We start from the raw sequence: 22,672 nt of genomic DNA on the forward strand, positions 1-22,672 counted from the left end.
ACATGAAAAATTTCAGCCATTCACTTTCTTCAATAGAGCAAAAGAGATCACAATAAACAGTAAAATAAGAGACAAAATTTTACCAATATTTAGGCTAGCACCCAGAGCAAAACCCACAAGTGGAAAACCCAACAAGTCCTTGCTTATGAGAGACAGAATTCAGTTCATCAAAATATTCCAAACAAGATTCCAAATTCTAACCTCAATTTATACAAGTCAAACCAGTCAACGAAGAGAGAAAATAGTCCACTCTGGTCAAAGTCCAAATTTGTAACAAAGAGGTTGAATTTCAACCTAAGGTAGCTCATAATAGAGGGTCGAAATTCAATCAAAACCATAGTCAACGAACGAGTCAAAATCTCAAGGTTAACTTGCGATCAACGAGCTAGAACAAGAGCAAAACTTCAGTCAAACAAGGTCAACAAATCACAACAATTTTTTGGCCTCCTCAAACAATCAAAATTTCAATCAAATAGAAGCAAACTCTCCCAATTCAACGCCAATCAAACAGAAGAATAGAAGGTTGGTCAGCGCAAAACAGAAATACTCCTTGTCTCCTTCACATGTGTGAACTTCTTGTAATTTCAGATCAGATGTGATGAGTGAGTGAGATGCCAAATGAGCTCCAACAAATTTCTATTTATATGTGGTTTAGGAGGAGGGTTTTGACCTTGGGGCCAAACCCATTCATCATGTGGGGCCGACTTGTGCATTTTAGGCCGACATGGTCGACATGAAAAATATGGATTTCTTCCTTTGATTTGCCAATGAAAATACCGACCATAGCTACCAAATTTTCAACAATCTCTATTGTCCTTGCACTTTTATGGTTGAATTTCTTAAGTGTAATTGCTTAACGATAAACTGGAATTGTTAAAAAGAAGATCTACATCATTAGAAGTAATTATCAGTATTTTAGAAATTTGTGCTTGTATCTGCTGCACTTGAAAAATCAACAAAAGGATCCTGAGCAAGAGCACCCAACACTTGCGCATATAAGGGGGGCATACAATGATGTCATAACATAACTCCAAAAGGTGCTACTACTCTACATAGAAGGACATCTTCAAGTCCAGGTTCATTAGACATAAGGTCCAAGTGACTAGAATGTACAATTTGTAGATATCCTCTCTGATAGCCTGATTTAGTCCCTGCCTAATCCAAAAGAGATGATTTAATGCACCAAGGGAGAATCCAAATGGGGGAAGGCGCACTAGGGAGAGAGTAATCGACTAGAGAAGTTAAGAAGCCTCTAAAATCCAACCTCGTACTAGGCCTAAGGGAGGACATAAAGCAAGAGCCTTTGAGGAGCAAGGTGCAAGGTAGGGTTACGTCTCTCTCCTAATGGCAGAGTCTCTAAGAAGAGGTTGGATTCTATGAAGGAAAGAAACCAAATGGAAAATGAGCTTGAGCTAGAAAGGGTGGATGCCAAACTCTACCTGGATGGTGAACTGCAAAATCATCCACCTAGATCTAAGGATGCATCGTACTCTCTCTACCCTAGTCTAGTTTGTCTACAATAAGCTTGGTCCCCATATCTCAAATCCATTAAGAACTTGGGATATTCTGAAGAAGTTCAACATGTTGAGTTAAAAAGCTAGCAACAAATTGTTATGTAAAAATTAATTAGGGTAATTTCAGGTCGATTAAGACGAAGGGGCATGATCGTACCCATGGCAGTATATAAGCCAAGGACTCTCGGTGTAAACCATCATCCTTCAATTTATTAACAAAATATATATGTATTATTGTTATTTATTGAGTCTGTATACTCCATCTGGTATCAAAGCCAATGTTCCTCCTGCCTGTGTGAACTGTGTTGTCTATGTTCAATGTGTAAATACCGTCGACCATCATCGATCCTTCTGAACCGCGTTGACTGTGTTTCTGCCATTCAAATATATTTGTTGTTTGCCAGTGCTTTGTGTTCATTATCCTCCCATCATTCTTGTCCTCCACCAACCGATCATTGTTCTACTCTTGCCGCAACCGACAATCAGTCCACTGTCAGTTCCGTCGCTATTCTGAGTCGTAGTTTCATCTGCCCCATGTCCGATTGCCAACAGACGTGGTCATTGACCCTCCGGTCGTGTCTATCCATTGACCACCATTTCGATTAATTCAAATTTATGGAATACAACTTTATTATATAATCATTATATAAATTTTAATTAAATTTAACTAATGTTTATATAAATATTATATAATTTAACTATATATCCAATAATATATATATTAGATTATTAAATCAAAAATATTTAATATATATTAAAAAAAATTAGGGTCAAGTTAAGAAAAAAGGTTAAGTTGGATAAGTATACTCCACCTCCTCCTGATCAATGTCGTCATCAATGTCGATGGCTGATTTTAGTAAAAAATTGATTGGCCTTGAGAATTCCAATGAAATCAAGGAGCTCCAAGATACAACAAAGAGAATAGAGAGTCAGCTCGAGCAAAACCATAATGAATTTAAAAAAGATCATGCAATCCTTTCAAATAAGGTGTATCTAAATCATAATCAAGCAATGGCGATGTTGAGTTGTATTTGTGAAAAGTTGAAAATCACTCCTAATCCAATACCCCCAAAATAATGAAGCTACTCAACATCCAAATTTTATAGATACATCAAACGCATCATACTCACATCCAAACACTGAGTCTCCAAAGGCATCTCCCATGCCTAATCAACAAAATAGTAACATGAATTTTCAAAATATGCAGCTCTGGAATCAATACTCAAATACGCAGTTCCCGAATCAATACCCTTTCTTCACTCCACCAGTAGTTATATATCAACGAAGAGCAAAACTTGAGCTCTCCAAATTTGACGATACCGAGAAATGCAGTGTTGCATGGTTCAATAAAGCACAAGAATATTTCGAGATTACGGTATTGACAATGATGATGAAAGATCAAGCATGCATCCATGCAAATGGAAGGCAAAGCATATAATTGGTATATGTGGTGGAAGAAGACGACACTTGCTATCAGTGGGAAGAAATTCAAAAATGCATTCTTTAAGAGGTTCCAAGGTGTCAAAGAAGAAGAATTCTTTTCAGCACTCACCAGACTGCAACAAAAAGGAGATGTGGATGAATACACTTGGGAATGGGAAACCTTAGCTACACGAGTACCTAGATTATCAAAAACTCGTCTCATTCTGTCATACATCACGGAACTCAAACCCCATCTCCAAGCTGAGCTTGAGCTTCATGACATCACTTCTATAGAAGAGGCAAGACATAAAGCAAAAGTTGTTGAAAAGAAGCACGAAAAGATGCAGTGGCCAAAGGTTGGAAGAGTATTTTCGAAACGAAGATTTCCCCAAGTTGCGAACACGAATAATACAAAATATGTTCCACCACATCTTCGTGAAGGAGACAAAACTAATTTGGAAATGCAAAGAATGAAATAAGGTAAGTGCAGACGTTGTGGCGAAAAATAGGACCTTAAATATAGATGTGCCAAAGGAAAAGAAACCAAGAACATGTATGCATGTGAAGCAACCAATGATTCAGACAATGAAGAATCAGACGTAGAAGGAATTGAAGATTCTCCACTTTTCTCCATAACCAAATAACAAGTATTCTACAAGTGTCATTATCGGCCATGACAAGTATATCACAGACCCAGACATTAAAGTTAAAAGGACATATCAAGAAGAGCAATATAATGGTTCTGATCGATACCGGTAGCACCCACAACTTTTTGGACTCAACCATGGCGAAAAGACTCAACATTTTCACATTTCCCATGCCCAACATGAAGGTTATGGTAGCTGATGGTAAGAAAATTGAAAAAGTAAAGAAATGCCATAAAGTTAAATTACAGATTCAAGACTATAATCTAGGATCTTCGTTCTACATTGTACCATTAGGAGTGGATGTGGTCCTAGCTATCTAATGGCTACAAACCCTAGGCACTTACTCTGCCAACCATCAAAAACAATTTATAAAATTTAAATGGGAAGGGCAAGAATAGAGGTTATATGGGTTCCAGCCCCCTGAGAATCAAATTGTATCATCATCCCAGATGATGAAAATGATTCAGAAGGGAGCACCAGCGTATTTGGTGTAGTGTCATCAATTAGAAATGCTAACTTCAAATATGATTAACGAAGAGTCACCTGAAGTTCAAGAACTAATTCAAAAGAACGAGAAGGTGTTCCAAGACCTTCCAATGAAGTTTCTCCTAAAAGAGAAATCGAGTATACAATCGAAGTCTAATCAAGATCAAATCCCATCGACATCAAACCGTATCCATATCCACATATCATCAAAAAACCGAGCATACAATCGAAGTCAAATCAAGATCAAATCCCATCAACATCAAACCGTATTGATATCCACATATCATCAAAAAACCGAAATTGAAAGATTAGTACAGGATCTTTTAAACTGTGGCATTATCACAAAAAGTAGAAGTCCATATGTTGCTCCAGTTGTATTAGTTCGAAAAAAAGATGGATCGTTTAGGCTATGCGTAGATTACCGAGGGCTAAACAAGATAACGATTAAGAACAAGTTTCCAATTCCGTTTATCGATGAAATGTTGGATGAACTACATGGAGCTAAATACTTCTCAAAATTAGATTTGAGATCAGGGTACTACCAAATAAGGATAAGGTTGGAAGACATAGCAAAAATTGTGTTCCGTACACATGAAGGTCACTATGAGTTTAAGGTAATGCCTTTTGGTCTAACTAATGCTCCAACAACATTCCAAGCCACCATGAATGAGATATTTCATCCATATCTAAGGAAGTTTGTGTTAGTGTTCTTCGATGATATTCTAATTTATAGTAAAACATGGAAGGAGCATCTACAACATTTAGAGCAAGTTCTCACTGTATTAGAAGAGCATCAATTTTATGCCAAGAAATCCAAGTGCACTTTCGGGAAAGAGGAAGTAGAGTATCTCGAACATATAATATCCAAGGAAGGGGTGAAAGTAGATCCTAATAAAATCAAGACTATAAGAGAGTGGCCCAAACCAATTAACATATCCAAGTTAAGGGGTTTCTTAGGGTTAACTGGGTACTATCGAAGGTTTATTAAAAATTATGCCCATGTAGTTGCACCTCTGACAAACCTTCTAAAGAAAAATTCATTTCGTTGGGATGATGAAGCAGAAAAGTGTTTCGAAGACTTAAAAGAAATTATGTCTAATGCACCTGTATTAGCAACTCATGATTTTTCAAAACCATTTATAATTGAATGTGATGCTTTAGGTTTTGGTATAGGACCAATATTGATGCAAGATGGTCATCCAATAGCTTTCAAAAGCAGGAAGCTCAATAAGCGAGAACGTCTTAAGTCTACATACAACAAATAAATGCTCGCTATTATGCATGCACTAGCCAAGTGGAGGCAACATCTTTTAGGAAGTAAGTTCTCCATACAAACAGAGCATAACAGTGTCCAGTACCTCCTGCAACAAAAAACGCTCTCTGAAGAACAACAAAAGTGGAACAAGGGAAGGATTTACCTAAGTCCAAATTCCAAATTTAAAGTCAAGGTTCTAAAAGAGTCCCATGATTCACTGTTAGTCAGACATGTAAGTTTCTTTAAAACCTACTATAATGCACGTCAATCATTTTTCTAGAAGGAAATGAAAAATGATATTCAAAAATATGTAGCAGAATGTGATCAATGTCAGCGAAATAAAAGTGAGAACATTATGACCCCAAGTCTGCTCCACCCTTTAGATATTCCAAACCAAAAATGGGAAGGAATATAAATGGATTTTATTGAAGGATTACCCATGTCAAACGGAAAAGATAAAATTCTTGTGGTAGTAGACAAACTCACAAAGTATGCACACTTCATAGGAATGAAGAAATCAGATTCAGCAAAAGAGATCGTCGAGATATTTTGCAAGAATATCTACAAACTACATGGATTTCCTAAAGTCATTGTTAGTGATAGAGATGGCAAGTTTAAAGGGAATTTTTGAAGGAGATTTTCAAACATAATGAACATACCTCGACATGAGTTTTGCATATCACCCTCAATCAAACGGTCAAACAGAAACTGTCAATAAGTGCTTAGAAGCTTACCTTCGTTGTTATGCAACAGAGAAACAAAATAAGTGGGCTTAGTGGTTACATCTCGTTGAATGGTGGTACAATTCAACTTATCACACTTCCGCAAAGATGACCCCATTTCAAGCTCTGTACGGATATGAACCTCCTAAATGGAAGGATTTGGCCATTTCCAAGACAAAAGTTCCAACAGTTAAGGAGCAATTAGAAGAAACCCAAAAAAAAAATTCAAACATTAAAAGAAAATCTAAGTATTGCAATAAATCGGAGGAAGCAGCAGGTCGACCAACACAGAACAGAGAGAGAATTTGAAGTTGGAGAATGGGTATTTGTTAAACTTCAGCCTTACAAGCAATTACCCCTAAAACAAAAAGGAAAAAACAAATTGGCACCAAAGTTTTATGGACCATATTAGAATCACAAAAAGATCATCCAAGTGGCATACAGCGTAAGCCTCTTGGATAATAGTTGAATTCACAACATTTTACATGTATCTTATCTTAAAAAGGCATTGGGCAAACACCAATCAACACAGACAATGCTTCCCATATTAGATGATGAAGGCAAGTTCATTTAGATCCAGAAGGAATTGTTACCACCCGAGAAAGGAAGTTACGATCTCGAGTAATTAAAGAATACCCGATCAAGTGGAAGAATTTGCCAAAAGAAGAAGCCTCTTGGGAGACAGAAGCATTTTGCCAAAAACAACCGACGTTACATATGCTTTGAGAACAAAGCCTCTTTTCAAAAGGAGGGAAATGTTATGTAAAAATTAATTAGGGTAATTTTAGGTCGATTAAGACGCAAGGGCACCATCATAAGATCATGCCCTTTCTCGAAAGGGTACCCATGGCAATATATAAGCCAGGGACCCTCAGTGTAAACCATCATCCTTCAATTTATTAATAAAATATATATATATATATATATATATATATATATATATATATATATATATTATTGTTATTTACTGAGCCTGTATACTCCACAACTCTTTTGAAATTCACGTTAAAGTTATACAAAAATGATGACTCCAATCCAGCTGATGCTACTCTATATTTTTAATTGGTTGGAAGTACGATTTACCTAACAACAACTTGTCCAGATATATCATTTGCAGTTAATATAGTATCAAGATTCATGTCAAAATCCTGAGAATTGCATTGCAAAGCAGTTAAGAGAATATTGAGATATCTGCATGGTACTATTGGCTATGGTTTAGTATACAGATCTACAGAGGATTTCAAGTTGATTGGTTATCCAGACTCGAATTGGGCATGTTGCATGGATGACAGGAAATCAACTTCAAGGTGTTCATTCAACATGGGTTTAGCAGTATTTACTTTTGGAGTATTAAAAAGCAACCTACAGCTTCTCTCTTCACAGCAGAAACAGGGTATAAAGCAGCAGCAATAGCAACTTGTGACTTAGTGTGGTTAAGGATAATTTTGGAGGATCTACTTGAGCAGCAAAAGCAACCCCCTCAGTTAATTTGTGACAGTCAAATTGCTATTCAAATGACCAAGAGTCCAACTTTTTCAAAAGAAAACCAAGCACATTGATATTCAATATCATTTTGTTCAAGATTTGATTCAACAAGGTGTGATCAAGATCATGTATTGCGGAACAGAAGAACAGGTTGCAGATAACTTTACGGTTTACCAAAAGCACTACCAAAGAATAAGTTCAGCAAATTCAAAGATGATCTTGGAATTTTTCTTAGTGATCATTATGGGGGAGAAATGTTGGAATAATGATTCAGTTGTCATATTCCAAATTTAATTACTGTTAGTTGTGTTATATATCGAATGTTTAATTTGAGATAGAGAAATTATAGTTGAGAGATTTAGGAACAGGTTGTTAAGAAATTGAAGATAATGATTTATTCAAGCATTGGCTCAAGATAGAGAAATTATAGTTGAGAGATTTAGGAACAGGTTGTTAAGAAATTGAAGATAATGATTTATTCAAGCATTGGCTCTCGAACACATGTAGATATTGGCCTAATTAATAAAAATGACTTGAGCTAGTGACTGTATTGTATTGTTGATATTTCTCCATTATTTGCTGGTGTAATAATTCTTCACAACAGAACATTGAACAAGTATTCAAAATCTTCTACAATCCTGTAGTGCACCCTGGATCAACCTGACCAATTCAAATCAAGATCAGCCAGTTGGGGCTGGTTTGGTACCAAACTGGTACAAACTGGCAGCTTCTGTGCCCTGTCCAACTGGCCGGTTTCACCGGTTCCAGTTCAGACCAGGCCAGTTTTTAAAACACTACTAATCACTAGTCAAACAGTCAACTACAGTCTAAAAATAGAATTCCTAAAAATAGAAAAATGAAATAAACAAAGGTTAAGCACTAATCCAACCATAGTCTAAAAATATATGCTCCTAAACAACAGGAAACCCTAATTTTAGGAGATGAAGAAAATCAATGAAGAACAAGCTCAGAGAAACAAAAATTAACACCAGCGTAAAACAAAAGACAGGAGTGCAGAAGTAGTTCCAATAGCTATGCTACCAGCAACAAGTAAAGATCTAAGAACATATCTAAAGGACTAGCTCTTAGTAATTTATATCCAAGATATTAAAAAAAATTGTAAGAGGAATGAGTCTTCGGAAGAACTAAAATTTTTCAAAACATACCAGGTCAGTGCATAGTTCAGGTGATCCTGCGGCATAACTGAGTACCGAACAAAAGTACTAGCATCCTTGGGAAGAGGATATGGGTTGCTAGCAGTATGTGCTTCCTCAATTTCTTCTACATAAAGTGCATTCTCAGGAAGTCCAACTGCCCGAGCTATAGCAGGCACATCCACATAAAACCACTGGCCAGAAATAGGATCATTCAGAGGCATGAAAATGTTTGGGTTTTCACTTCCACGTACCACCCCGATGACTTTCACCATTTTAAAATAAGAATCCACATCCTAATTTGGAAAGGTGGGCATAAATAGTTAGAATTCAGAAACAACAATAAGAAGCTCCTACTCCTATAACCTAATCTACAATTTTTCAAAGATGGTCAGCATTAATCCAAAGACTCGTATGGACAAGGAAAATCGAAGTAGCATAGACTATACCAACTCTCAAATAAAACCCTTTATATCAGTATATGTAAGTATATTGTGCTTGATAAACTAGGTAAACATTGAAAACTTTTGCCCAGAATGATGTCCAAGGGACAGACCTTCACATTAGCAGGTTCTTTTAACCAAAATTTCCACCAAGGGCCTCCTTTAGATTTATCCTTCTCTGATGAGGTCATATTCTCATGTGACGTGGCTTTAAGTGAGTTTTCAGAAGATTTATTTCGCCAACTGCGTGGAACCCATCCTCGATTAACCAGTACAGGTATCTGCACACTAGCACAGGGCTTCTTTATAACTCAGTTCTGAAAATACAGCAACCATTTATATATACGGAAAATGACCAGATTTAAAACTACCATAGAAGACATAGCATTCTATTGCCATTGTGTTTAGAAAAACTTCTTAATATCAACAGTTCGTTTTGACAACTAGATCTTATAAAGTTATTTATCATTATATCTACTTAGAAATTCTTCAGTTAAAACACTCAATAATCTGTATATTATATTAAAGAACCTGTGATTCCTGAATTCCATTGTTCCTCTTTGTCCTGCAAGGCCAGAAAGTTACACAAATAGAACCATGTAACCATAAAGATTCCCTAAAATTTGTTTACAAGTTTTATTGGATATACAACTTTTGCCCTTTCATACTCTAACAAGCAGATATGAGCAATCTTGATCCAAAATGGATCGTGTAAAGTCCAGTTCTGAAAGGGATAAGAAGATAAAGTTGGCTAAGCATGTCGATGAGCCAGAAAAAAGACTATGTTTGCTGGTTCAATGGCCAAGAAGCAAGATAAATCAAAGTTATTTTTCGAAATTAAATCTTTCATTGGTGTCATTGATTGCTCCTATGCAAGAATTATGTGTCAATAGGAGTACTTTACAACCCACATGTGGTAATCTGTACATCTGAGATTCTGAGTGTAACAAAGCAACCTGTTAAAATTGGCAACTAGAGCCAAATTCCACTGTGGACAGCTCATTTGATGGAGATGATTATTGTTCATTGAATTCTTCTTTTCGAGAGGACCAAAATCGACCTAAAGATCATTAAATTTGGATAAGCAGAAACGTGTTTTTGAATTTATGACCACACATGTGCAAATTGTCAAGGTCGGCCACATCATCATGTCGGCTCATGAAGCCCCAGAGACATGTCACTTCACCCTCAACGACTTGTATAAATATGAAAGACCTCAAGCCTCATTTGACATCATCTCATCTCACACATTCTTCTCTCTCCTCATCTGATTGGTTCGTACAGCTTATTGGGCATCTCTTTTCCTCACACGTGTGGCAGCAGAAAGACGAATTACAGGGCCAAAATTTCACAATTTGTTGCAGGTTTGACCAGCATTGACCAGGGATGTTTTGACTGTGATTTTTGGGCCAGAATTTCGTTTTTTGCAGCACACATTTATTGGCACAGGAACCGAGGCATTCTGTTGACTTTGACTGCAGACCAATCGCAGGGTTGACCGCAGAGATTGACCAAGTTTGATCATTGTTTTCATGACTGTTTTGGGCTGACTTTGACCACTGTAGAAAGCAGAGTTTGACTGGGTATGACCAAGCTGCATAAAGGATGATTTGCTGCTGCATTGACCTACATTGACTTTCTGGTTATGGCACAATTTGACTATTGTTGACTGCAGATTTGACAGGGCTGTTTTGAGTGTGATTTGGCAAGTCAATTTTGAATTTTGTACTCTCTCTCTCTGGTGAACATTTGATATAATAAGAAGAAAAATTGATCAAAGGGTCTTTCCCTGGCATTCGCCAAATCTGGTGTCCTCTTGTCTTGGATTGTCTTCTACATTTTATTATTCATGTTCTATCTACAGTTATTGTCAAGGTGATTTATGGTTATTGTGACTGTTATTGGAAATCTAAATTGGAAATTGTCATTGGGCTGCTTAAAGAACATTGAAGTAATTGTGCTAAGCATAGAACATACCATTGTTAACTAAAATTATCATGGTATCAAAGCCCAGGTGAAGACAAAGCCCAAGCAAGAGAGAGAAAAGCAATCACGAAAAGAAATCTGTTGGTAAAGGACAAGATTCAATGACTTCTACATCTTACTTCAAAACTGATGATAAGCTCAATGACAAATCTGAGTATCATGCATGGAAGATTACTTTGGATTTGAGTTTGGAAGAGCATGATGCAATGGACTATGTGCAGGGAAAAGTGGTGGAGCCTCCTTCAAATGCACCAGTTGCTGCTAAGACAAAGTATAAGAAAAAGGAGGTCAAAACTAAGAAAATTATCATTGACTCCATTCAAAAGCATTTGGTTGCCTATATTTCTAATTTGAGAACATCTAAGGAGATGTATGATAAGTTGGTTGGGATGTTCAAAGTGAACAATGCAAATCAAATCCTCTTTCTCAAAAACAAGTTAAAGGATATCAAGATGGATAAAGGGGAGTCTATCCAATCATACTTCATGAGAATAACTCAAATCAAGAATGAAATACTATCTATTGGAGAAGTTATTGCTAACAAGGAGCTCACTCTCATTGCACTTGGAGGTCTTTCAAGACCTTGGGATGTATTTGTCACCACTATTCTCAACAATGACAAGATACCTGGTTTCGATGAATTATTGGCTAGATGCACTCAAGAGGAGACTAGGATGATGGAGAGAGACAAGCCCTCAAATTGAAATGAACCTATTGCTTTCTCCACTCATGCAAAGAGGAAGAATAACGTTGGTCCAAGGAGACAAGGTCAAAGATTCAAGAAAGGAAGAAACGGAAGGTGCTACAATTGCAACAAGTTCGGCCACTATGCTAGAGAGTGTCCTCACAAGAAGAATACTCCAAGGGATGATGACAACAACAAACACAATAATTTCAAAGGCAATGGAAATCAAAAGAACAACAGGTTCAACAAAAAAGGAAAAAGGAATGCTCTCGTTGCTTGAAATGGAAATGGTCGACCTCCCAAGAGGACAAGAAATGCCAGATATGATGAAAGTAATGTTGTAGAAAAACAAGATGAACTTTATCTTATTTCTGCTCTATCTACTACCTCTCCTCTGGATACGTTGGATCATTGGTTGATTGATAGTAGAACATCAAGGCACTTCACTGGGTACAAGGAGGCTCTCTCAAATTTGGTTGAAAAGAAGACTAATTTGACGATCATACTTGGAGATAATGCCACCTAACCCGTGAAAGGGATAGGTATTGTCACACTTCACTTGAATCAAGGTCAAACAATTCATCTTCAAGAAGTATTGTATGCGCTTGATTTGAAGAAGAACTTGGTCTCTATTCCTGCGATAGAAGATAAAGTCTTCAAGGTAGCATTCGTTGATGGAAAAGTACGTATTTGGCAAAGAAACCCTAAAAATGCATTTACTCTTGGATTTAGGGTTGATGGTCTCTATCAAGTTGGAGGAAGTCCTTTGGGAGCTTTGGCAAGTGATAATTCTTTTCAATCTGAGCTATGGCACCGGAGATTTGCCCACTTACATTACAAAGCCTTACTTGGGGTAAGGAAGATGGTCACAGGTATGCTCGAGTTTAACATGAACCATGAAGGTGTTTGTCAGGGTTGTGCAGCTGGGAAACATACAAAGGGACCATTCCCATCTAGTGAGAGCAACACAACTAATATTCTTCAATTGGTCCATTCTGACCTATCTAATATGTTGCCTGTAACATTGTTGGGAGGATACTCATATTATGCAATCTTTGTGGATGACTACTCTCGCCAAACATGGGTCTATTTCTTGAAGAGGAAGAATGAAGTGTTCAAATGGTTCCATTATTTCAAAGCATTGGTGGAAAATCAAACAGGGAAGAAGATCAAGATATTGAGGACCGAACAATGGAACCAAATATGAATCAAATTAATTCAACGACTTTTGCAGAGATGCTGACATTAAGAGGGAGATAATTGTCCCATACACTCCTAAGCAAAATGACGTCGTTGAAAAGAAAAATCGAACAATCATAGAAGCCACCTATGCTATGCTCCATGTTCAAGGCCTACCAAAGTTCTTATGGGGAGAAGATGCCAACACTGTCGTATATGTTCAACATTGGAGCCCGCATCAAGCCTTGGATGTCAAAACACCCGAGTAAGTCTTCACTGATAAGAAACCTGATGTTTCTCATTTTAGAATATTTGGGTGTTCCGTGTATTTACACGTGCTAAAGAGAAAAGGAATAAGTTGGAAGCTTTTCGAAAGAAAGAAATATTCGCCATCTATAGTGAAAATTCAAAGGCATATAAAATCTATGTGCCTGGTCAAAGAGATGTGGAAGTAAGTCATGATGTCACCTTTGATGAAGACACTGCCCTTGGGAAAGCTAGAGATCTCCCTATCCCAAGGAAGGACGATGATGATGCTGCCGAAAAACAAGATGAACCTCTGACAGATAAGCATATGCCTGATGTTAAAGGCCCGATGGATCCTATTGATCCACCTCCTAGTGATACCTCTACCTCAAGGAAACGTCCACTATGGCTCAAAGATACTTTCGAAGATGTTGAAAGACATATTGCTCCAAGAGGGACATTTCGTGAAAGTAAGAAGTCGAACAAGTATCAAGGTTATTTGGATGCTACGAGTAATATTGTTCAAGTAGAACCATGCACGTTTGAGGAAGCCGCAAAACACCATGTTTAGAAAGATGTGATGAATGAGGAGTATGAGTCCATCATGAAGAATGGTGTCTAGGAGATGGTGCCTAGACCCAAGGACAAGTGTGTGGTCACTTCTAAATGGCTTTACAAAATTAAACATGGCGCTGATGGGAGTGTTGAAAAATATAAGGCCAAGTTCATTGTTCAAGGCTTCTCTCAAAAGGAAGGAGTGGACTATGACAAGATATTTGCACCAGTTGCCCGATATACCTCTATCATTGCTCTCGCTTCCAACCAAAGATGGAGCCTACATCAAATGGACATCAAAACTGGCTTCTTACATGGCTCGCTCAAAGAGGAAGCCTACTTGGAGCAACCTCAAGGGTTTGAGGTTCAAGATCGAAGGAAACATGTATGCAGGTTGAAGAAAGCTCTCTATCAGTTGAAACAAGCCCCTAGGTCTTGGTATGAGAGGATTGACAGTTATCTCATGAAGTTGGGATTTACAAAGAGCTATGTTGATCCTAACCTATACTTCAAGGTTGAAAAAGATATGCCTCTCATTTTGGTCCTTTATGTTGATGATCTCTTTCTGACTGGTGCAGACCCTCTCATTTATCAATGCAAGAGGGAGTTGACTTCTGAGTTCAAGATGAAAGACCTAAGACTGATGCACTACTTCCTAGGCCTGGAGGTCTAGCAAAAGTCGAGTGAGATTTTCCTTTCTTAAGGAAAATACATTGTGAAGCTGCTAGAGAGATGTGGGATGGTGGATTGCAAGTCTGTGTCTACTCCAATGGAACTCAATTTCAAAAAGCTATGTGGAAGCGTTGTTGGGCCCGAATTGGCAAACCCTTCTAAGTATCGACAACTTGTGGGGGGCTTGATGTTCTTGGTAAACTCCTAATCGAACATATGCTTCATTGTAAATACTTTGAGTCAATTTATGGTTGAGCATCATCACATACATTGGATTACTGCTAAGAATCTCTTGAGATATCTTCGTGGCACAATCAACTATGAGTTGAGATACATTGTCAGGAAGTTGAGGTTACATGGATATTTTGATGTTGAATGGGTTGGCAATGAAAGAGCATGTCATGATGCTACTTCTCATTGGGCTCTGTTTCAATTTCATGGATGTGCAGGAAGCATAAATTAGTTGCTTTAAGCACCATTGAGGCTGAATATATTGCTGCTAGTATGGCCTGTTGTGAAGTTGTTCAGTTGAGGAAGCTCTTCGGTGAGCTATTTGAGCACGTGTTGGATACCACCGTGATCTATTGCGACAACAAGAGGGGGCTTCGCCTTTCAAAGAATCTCGTGTTCCACAACTGCTCCAAGCATATTGACATCAGGTACCACTTTATTCGGGATATGGTACAACACGGAGCAATAAGGCTCCAACACATCAGGACTAATGAGTAGATTGTTGACATTCTCACAAAGCCCTTCGGGAAGGTCAAATTATTAGCCTTATGAGAGAGACTTGGAGTCGTAGAAGGACCCTCTCATGAGGGTCCCACTTGAGTTGGACACTTAACTTTGGGAGCTCTTGGGGACTTGGGGTACTTCTTGGAGCTATGAGCAACCATAGGCTGAGTGGTTCACCTTCCCCTATAGGTGCGCTTTGTACAAGGTGAGTGGTTCACCTTCCCCTGTGATACCAAATGATGGTTGACATGTGTGTGGGGTGAGTGGTTCACCTTTCCCTATGATTGATGACACGTGTGTAGGGTGAGTGGTTCACCTTCCCCTACAATTGATGACAATATAGGATGAGTGGTTCACCTTCTCCTATGGCATATGAGTAGGATGAGTGGTTCACCTTCTCATGCGGATGCCCCAGCATACATCCTACCCATGTAGTCTAGGACTCATGGGAAGTACCTCTCATCTGGCCAATGAGTTGGGAAAAGTGGATAGGGACCATAGCACTATAGATGGATGCATCGTGTATTGTCGTACTCCCTATGTCTAAGAAGCATGTTGTTCAACAACTTGATCTAGGATAAAGTCCTATTGGGGTTCTATCCCTCGACTGACTTTTGTCAGTGGAGAGTGGTAAGGTCTTGTGACTCCCTCTCGATCAATTCTTCTTCATTATTACATGAGTGTTCAGCAGAGTTGAGATGAGATGCAAAGATGGTACATGATGACAGGATAGCATGATGATCAATGGTTAGATATTGGCAGGTGGAATTCTCCCTAATTGAGAGGGAGTGTTAAAATTGGCAACGAGGACCAAATTCCACTTTGGACGACTCATTTGATGGAGACGATTATTCAAGAGGACCAAAATCGGCTTAAAGATCATTAAATTTGGATAAGCATAAATGTGTTTTTGAATTTATGCCCACACATGTGCAAATTGTCAAGGTCAGCCACATCATCATGTAGGCAAATGAAACCGAAGAGACAAGTCACTTCACCCTCAACGACTTGTATATATGAGAGACCTCAAGCCTCATTTGGCATCATCTCATCTCACACATTCTTCTCCCTCCTCATTTGATTGGTTCGTACACCTTATTGAGCATCTCTTTTCCTCACACATGTGGCAGCGAAAAGATGAATTACAGGACCGAAATTTCAAAGTATGTTGCAGGTTTGACCAGTGTTGACCAAGGGTGTTTTGACCACATTTGACTGTGATTTTTGGGTCAGAATTTCAGTTTTGGCAAGACGCATTTATTGGCACAAGAACCAAGGCATTATGTTGACTTTGACCACAGACCCATCGCGGGGTTGACAACAGGCCTGACCAAAAAGTTGACCGCAGAGTTTGACCAAGTTTGATCGTTGTTTTCATGACTGTTTTGGGCTGACTTTGACCACCTTAGAAGGTCGAGTTTGGTTAGGTATGACCAAGCTGCATAAAGGATGATTTGTTGTTGCGTTGACCTACATTGACTATCTAGTTAGCGTAGAATTTGACTGCTATTGACTACAAATTTGATTGGGTTATTTTGACTATGATTTGGAAAGTCAATTTCTACTTCTGTACTCTCTCTCTGTTGAACATTTGATATAATAATAAGAAGAATTGATCAAAGTTTCCCCATCTTGGGGTTTTTCCTAGCATATGCCAAATTTGGTGTCCTCTTGTCTTAGCTTGTCTTTTGCATTCTTTTATTCTTGTTCTATCTACAATTATTGTCAATGTGTTTTATGGTTAATGTGATTGCTATTGGAAATTGTTATTAAGTTGCTTAAAGGACACTAGAGTAATTGTGCTAAGCATAGAACATACCATTGTTAACTAAAATTAACAACCATAGCCCCATCTGGAAGCCCCGTACATTTGAGTGTAACAAGGCAACCATAGCCCCATCTGGAAGAGATATAAGGAGTAATATTTAAAAAGAGAGAAAGAGAGAGAGTTATTAGATGCTATCAAAAGTTTGGGTTGTTGTTAGGATCGAGAATAATGAATCTGTTATTTCAGAAGCTTTAGCAAACATGGTAACAACAGCAGAAATAGAGTGCAAGGAGAGAATACATTACCAACATACAAGAATTAAAGAGATACAAGGAATAACATAAAAAAAGGGTTATTAGATGGTATCAAAAGTTTGGGTTCTTGCTAAGATCAAGAAAAATGAAGTTGTTATTTCAAAAGCTTTAGCAATCATGGTAGCAACAACAAAAATAGCTATGAATATACTTGAACAAATAAATCAAATTATGGTGAAACTTGAGCAAACTAAATTCCCTTGGGATAAGGGACAATCACTTCACAAAAGAAGTGGCAAATGTCAATAAAGAACATGTAGCTCAAGAATCGAAGAAAACAAAATTCGACTTGCAAGCCAAGAACCAAACAAGGCGCCATAATCCAATGTACCCAAAAATTACAATTGGAAGACCAAAGTAACAACTTAAAAAATTAGAGGACAAACAAGCAAAACATCAACAAAACAAAAATGTACCACAACAAAATCTAAACGAAATCTGACTTGCAAGTCTTGACAATGCCTTGAAGAAGCTTTGACATGAACGCTTTTAATATATGTGGATTACAATAATTGGAAGTGCCAATGGACAAGAAGCACTGGAAGATGAAAGGAAGCCCAAGTCTAGATGCCCCACTCTTGCTAAGGCAAATGAATGTGAAGGACAGTGATTTTGCACGCAAGACCACCATCAATTGATTGTGCTCATCATGCAGTTTCCTGAGGGTAGGTGGCACGCCATGTGGCTCCTCACGGTTGACCTCCTAAAGTTGAAGCCCCAAAGTCATGACCAAAGGCCCCAAATGCGTGGTAAAGGCAACACTATACTCAGTCCCAAAAAGTGGTATAAAATTTTAATCCAATATTGCAAGGACAGCTCGGCCCTAAAATGAAGAATTAAAATTTATAAAATATTCCATTAAAAAGATAAGGTCTGCCCCCAATTATCAAGGATTAATATTTAAAATAGGGCAAGTCGGCCCCAAAAAGAGGACACCCAAACTAGTATATATGAGTGGTTAAGATCTGATTTCCTAACAACAATCTTAAGTGTGTATCATCTGAGCAAGTATGTGCTAGATGTCCAGATCAATTTGTTCTGGCCAAGGTAGATCGTAGCATGATGGAGATTGTACGTTTTGAGATATGTGAAGATGTCGATTAGTGTGATTTTTGACCTAGTGCGCAAATGCAATGAGAGGCATCTGAGAGTGTTTGATTTTGGTGATCTATGATTTGCATTGAGTAAAGCGATCTAAGCAATGAAATGCTCGTTATTTGTGGATCGATCTGAGTCTAAGTGTGGTGGCATGATCTGAAATCTGGATTCAGTGCAATATAAATACACATGCTGAGTGTAAAGGCCTAGAAAGTATGCTGGTGCAATCAGAATCGTAACCAATGAGTGAATGCTAGTGGATCTTGTGATGTCGACTATGATCGTAGGTTAGTCTGCAAGCTTGGAGTTCAGAGTAACTGTATCTGTTTTGTTAAAGGGCTGAGGCGACGGTAAATTAGCATACGAAACAAGTTCATTGATGGATTGAAGCATAACATATAAAGTGTCAGCTCTATGGTGAACAAAACAATCATTCTGATTTAGGGTATGGTTTGTAGATTATGTGATTGCAGTTCAAATTCTGATTACACTTGAGTCTGGACAAGTTCTGTGCATAGGCACTTGTCTTTTGCTTGGTCGCAAAAGGAGGCGAAACGACACGGCTCTAGTTTTGTTCAGGGGAGTTCTTTCAGGTTTTCTCTACAAGCGGAATAGAGCAACTGTATTCAAGGAGGCGTGGTATAGAGGATCCTTTTGTAACAGATTCAAGAAACCGTAAGTTAGGAGTTATTTGCTGCACAATGCAGCATCTCAGCTGGGAGAGTCCCCGAAATTTTCTGTTGTACAATGGGAAAGATCGGAAGTATGAAAATTGGGAGATGTAAATGTACATACCTCTTGGGAGAAGCCTTTATATATTACAGGGTCTAATGACTTTAGCCTATATTGGGATGTTCAAGTGAAGCCGAAGGGAGTTTTAAATTTTGTTATTCATAAAGATAAAATCAAGAATTGTTCTGGATTGATATTGATTGGACATGCTGATGTCTGGATGGTTTCTGAGTGTTCCACAGTCTTTTAGAGAGAAGCCAGACCTTGATTGAATGCCTAACTGTGGCTGCTAGTGTTTGTATGGCCGAATAAGGATGTAAATCTGAGTCTTATATAAATTGTTGGTCATAGCTTGTGAATGTGTATGGCAGCAATGCTGATGCTATGTATGCTGTTGGTCAGAATTCTGATGTAGTTGTCAGTGAGTTTGGATTGCAGAGCTTTTATGTAGCTGCCATGTACTACTACTGATGCACTTGATACCATGTATGGCTGAGTTGAGGTCTGCTAGGGTTTGACTGTGTCAATGTTGAGCAGTTGTTTGGTGAGCGAAGGGGGTTTGTATTATCTGATGCTAGTACATGTATGACTGTTTAAGGGCCTAGAGTTGACAATGACGTATATATCCTGCTGCTGAAGGTTTGTCAGTTATGTGTATGTTGTTGCTACTAACTAGTTTTGACAGAGACATCGATTCTTGAGCAGACATAAAGTGGCTTGTAGTACTGCTGCTAGGGTTTAAATGGCAGCAGTGACAGTGGAGTGATCGCAGTGATCAAGTGCAGTGACTGACCAGGGTGACCAATGTGATCTATCATATCCTTTTATCTTTAGGGTGTTCGAGTGGTGCAAGGCGGAGATTGAAAGTATCTTTTAGGTTGGTGCCTGAGAACACTTAAGGGTGGCGGGGTGGTGCTAGGGCAGGTTAGTGTTGATGCAACAAGATGGTGCTTGCAAGGTGTTGGTGCATCCTTTCAATTGGAGCTGATAAAATTAGGGGGTTGGTGCCTCCTTCCAGTTGGTGCCGGAGAATCATGGAAGTTGGTGCTTCTCCTATTTGGGTTTCCACGTAAAAATCTCTTGTGTACTATGTATGATGTTATGCCTTGTTGGATGGTGTTGTTAACTGTTAATGTTTACATGATATGATTAAAATGGTAAAAAGTGCCCAATATTGATTAACCCCCCCCCCCCCCCTCTCTCTAAGTATTGGTGAATATTCCAAAAGCATAATTCATCCAAGAAAACACATCAAAATGCCATACAATGAGAAAACACATCAAGAGAATATTACTCATGCAGTAATAGAAATTTGAAAACATCAGTTGTTTGTAAAGTACAAAAATCAGTCTTCGTATGGTAAGAGGAAACCCTTTATCGGAGCCTTGAGCAGACACTAGAAATCAAAACTCCAGAAGTACTGCTTGTTACTGTTACAGAATAATGTAAGTATAAAAGCCCTGCCGGTGGGCTCAAAATATACACATTGCTACATTTATGCAAAATATTCATAACAGATTTGGAAAGTTTCCATATTTTCAAGTCAAATGCAACTTGATAGATATACACAAATCAGCGATAACAGAGTCCAATTCCATATGATTGTGTTCTTCTAGAGGAAGCAACGACACGGACAAATCAGAAGGTAGCTTTGCCGGTCTGTGAATATCTTGAAATAGAAAGCTATTATCAAAAGTCCAGCATGAGAACCTTATAAAATAAAGTGAACGTTGTATATCCAGTAGATGATATTACCTACCTTCCATTCTGTTGCACAGGCATTAGTGGTGTCACGACATAATACCCATTCTCTGTAACGCCAGAGACACTCCTTGAACGAGGACCAATATAAATTGATTTACTTTCATCATAAACACCTTCACAGACCACCTTCCTGAACTCTAAAGAGCTTATTTTTTCCTTTGATTGGCTATCGGAAGCTTCTGGCAACACACTAGTTACAAGAACGGGATCTTGCTCCAGCCTTTTTTGTCTGTGTTCAATCAGCTCCATCTGTTGCAAAATTAGCATGAAATGAATGCATTTACTAGCGTCCGTCAAAATTCCAAAGCTTTATACATTAGCACTGAAATAATTACTCATGTTCCAACTTCCAATATGATTGAGGCCCTGAATCCCACACAGAAGAACAAACAAGAGAAGCATGCAGTTTCGAGGCACACTTCTCTTGTCATTCGGTTCTCTCGTTTATTCTGCTGTGTTCATATCAGCTCCCCATGGTCAGATACAGTATAAGCCTAGATTTTATGCATTAACAAGATAATCGGCACGAAACCAAACCCACAGTCAACATTTGGCAAATGCAACCCTAAAAACGAGTATACCAAATCGCATCAATTCCTCCATAACAAACGATACCCAACTCTATTCATACCTTCTTCAGGCGTCTGAAAAGCTGCCATGTGCCCAGTCCAAAAGTAGCAACTCCTGGTATGAATAGCAATAGTCCTGACCACCTCCATTTCTCCTTCTCTGAACCCAAATCAGCCGTTCATGACAGGATTAAAATCACGAAAACCCATATTTCTTCCGTAGCACAATACGTAGCAGGATTAAAATCGTGAAAATGGTAAAACCCATGTCTCACTAATAGCCCGTTGGATAATTTCTCAAATGCGGGATTAAAATCAATACCTCTACATATGGCCTATGTTTCCAGTGGGAAGATACACTTTACCTCCTAAAGCCAAATAGATATTACAGGGCGTTTAAAGAAAGTTAATATCAAAACTGGGCACTGTGCATTACATGTTTTTTAATAAAACCGTAGTTTTAAAATGAATATTTAAGGCTTTCAAAGAGCAGTCCTTCTGGTTTTGGATAAATCGGTTGTACCTTGAGACTCAGCAGTAAAGGATGACTGTTCTGAAACTGCAGAAAGGCAGGCAGGGATCTCAGCTCTACCGTGGCGATTGGACAATACCAACATGGACTTTTCGAGCTTCCAATATGTGATCTTGCTTCCTCTAAGTCTCCCGGTTAGTGCAGCCATTGCCGTCGATACTTCAAATATTTAAAACACTGATTTTGTTTCCTTTACTTCGTCTTTGAGTCTTAGCGTACTTTCTGATACAAGCCCAGAATTCAGAGGAGAATGACCCTTCAGTCTATATAGGATGTAAACCTTTGAAAGTGGGGTTTTTTCGATGACCATTTACTTGTGTGAGGACGTTAAATGGCGGAAGTCCAATACAGCTCAATGCTCGATAGATATGGCCTTTTTGTAAATTTTCAATCATTGATTGTTTGCTATTTTGCTAGTCTTGAAACCCTTACAAATTAATTGAACACCCCATGTCACGCTCTTATTTTAGTGGCAGTGTTTCAACTACACATAGGCTGGCCGGTGCGGCGGCACCATATAACTTGAGTACACGTTCTACGCCTCCTTTAACCTTTGGTAAATTTTCCAATAAATGTTTTTAACAATAAAGAGGAAATAACTTATCAACAATTATCTTTTTCAATTATTCTTTATCAATATGACGCGGAAATCAGAACACAAGTATACACATATACTTGGGAGGGGCAACTCTCGTAAAGGTTGTCCAAC

The 22,672-nt window shown here is 38.3% G+C and overlaps 1 protein-coding gene across 2 annotated transcripts in view; it reads right to left on the reverse strand.

The window, feature by feature from the left end:
- The window catches only part of LOC149242025 (surfeit locus protein 1-like), a 98,993-nt gene extending 76,610 nt beyond the window's left edge, over positions 1 to 22,383 (reverse strand). Inside the window, exons 1-5 of one of the 2 annotated variants that reach the window (XR_016246614.1) lie at positions 21,955 to 22,383; positions 21,494 to 21,591; positions 20,858 to 21,111; positions 9,242 to 9,416; positions 8,698 to 8,981 (exon numbers count right to left, since the gene is read on the reverse strand). Coding sequence is in view for 1 of the 2 variants with exons in the window: in XM_089374121.1 (XP_089230247.1) it covers positions 8,698 to 8,981; positions 9,242 to 9,416; positions 20,858 to 21,111; positions 21,494 to 21,591; positions 21,955 to 22,111 (968 nt within the window). In the remaining variant the exon portion in view is untranslated. The remainder of the gene's footprint in view (positions 1 to 8,697; positions 8,982 to 9,241; positions 9,417 to 20,857; positions 21,112 to 21,493; positions 21,592 to 21,954) is intronic. The other variant, XM_089374121.1, reaches the window with a different exon arrangement.
- Positions 22,384 to 22,672: the final 289 nt, after the last annotated feature.

The sequence above is a fragment of the Pinus tabuliformis genome, chromosome 8, assembly GCF_031772625.1.
Source record: "Pinus tabuliformis cultivar Carrire ecotype Pingquan chromosome 8, CPIR1, whole genome shotgun sequence".
Taxonomy (NCBI): Eukaryota; Viridiplantae; Streptophyta; class Pinopsida; order Pinales; family Pinaceae; genus Pinus; species Pinus tabuliformis.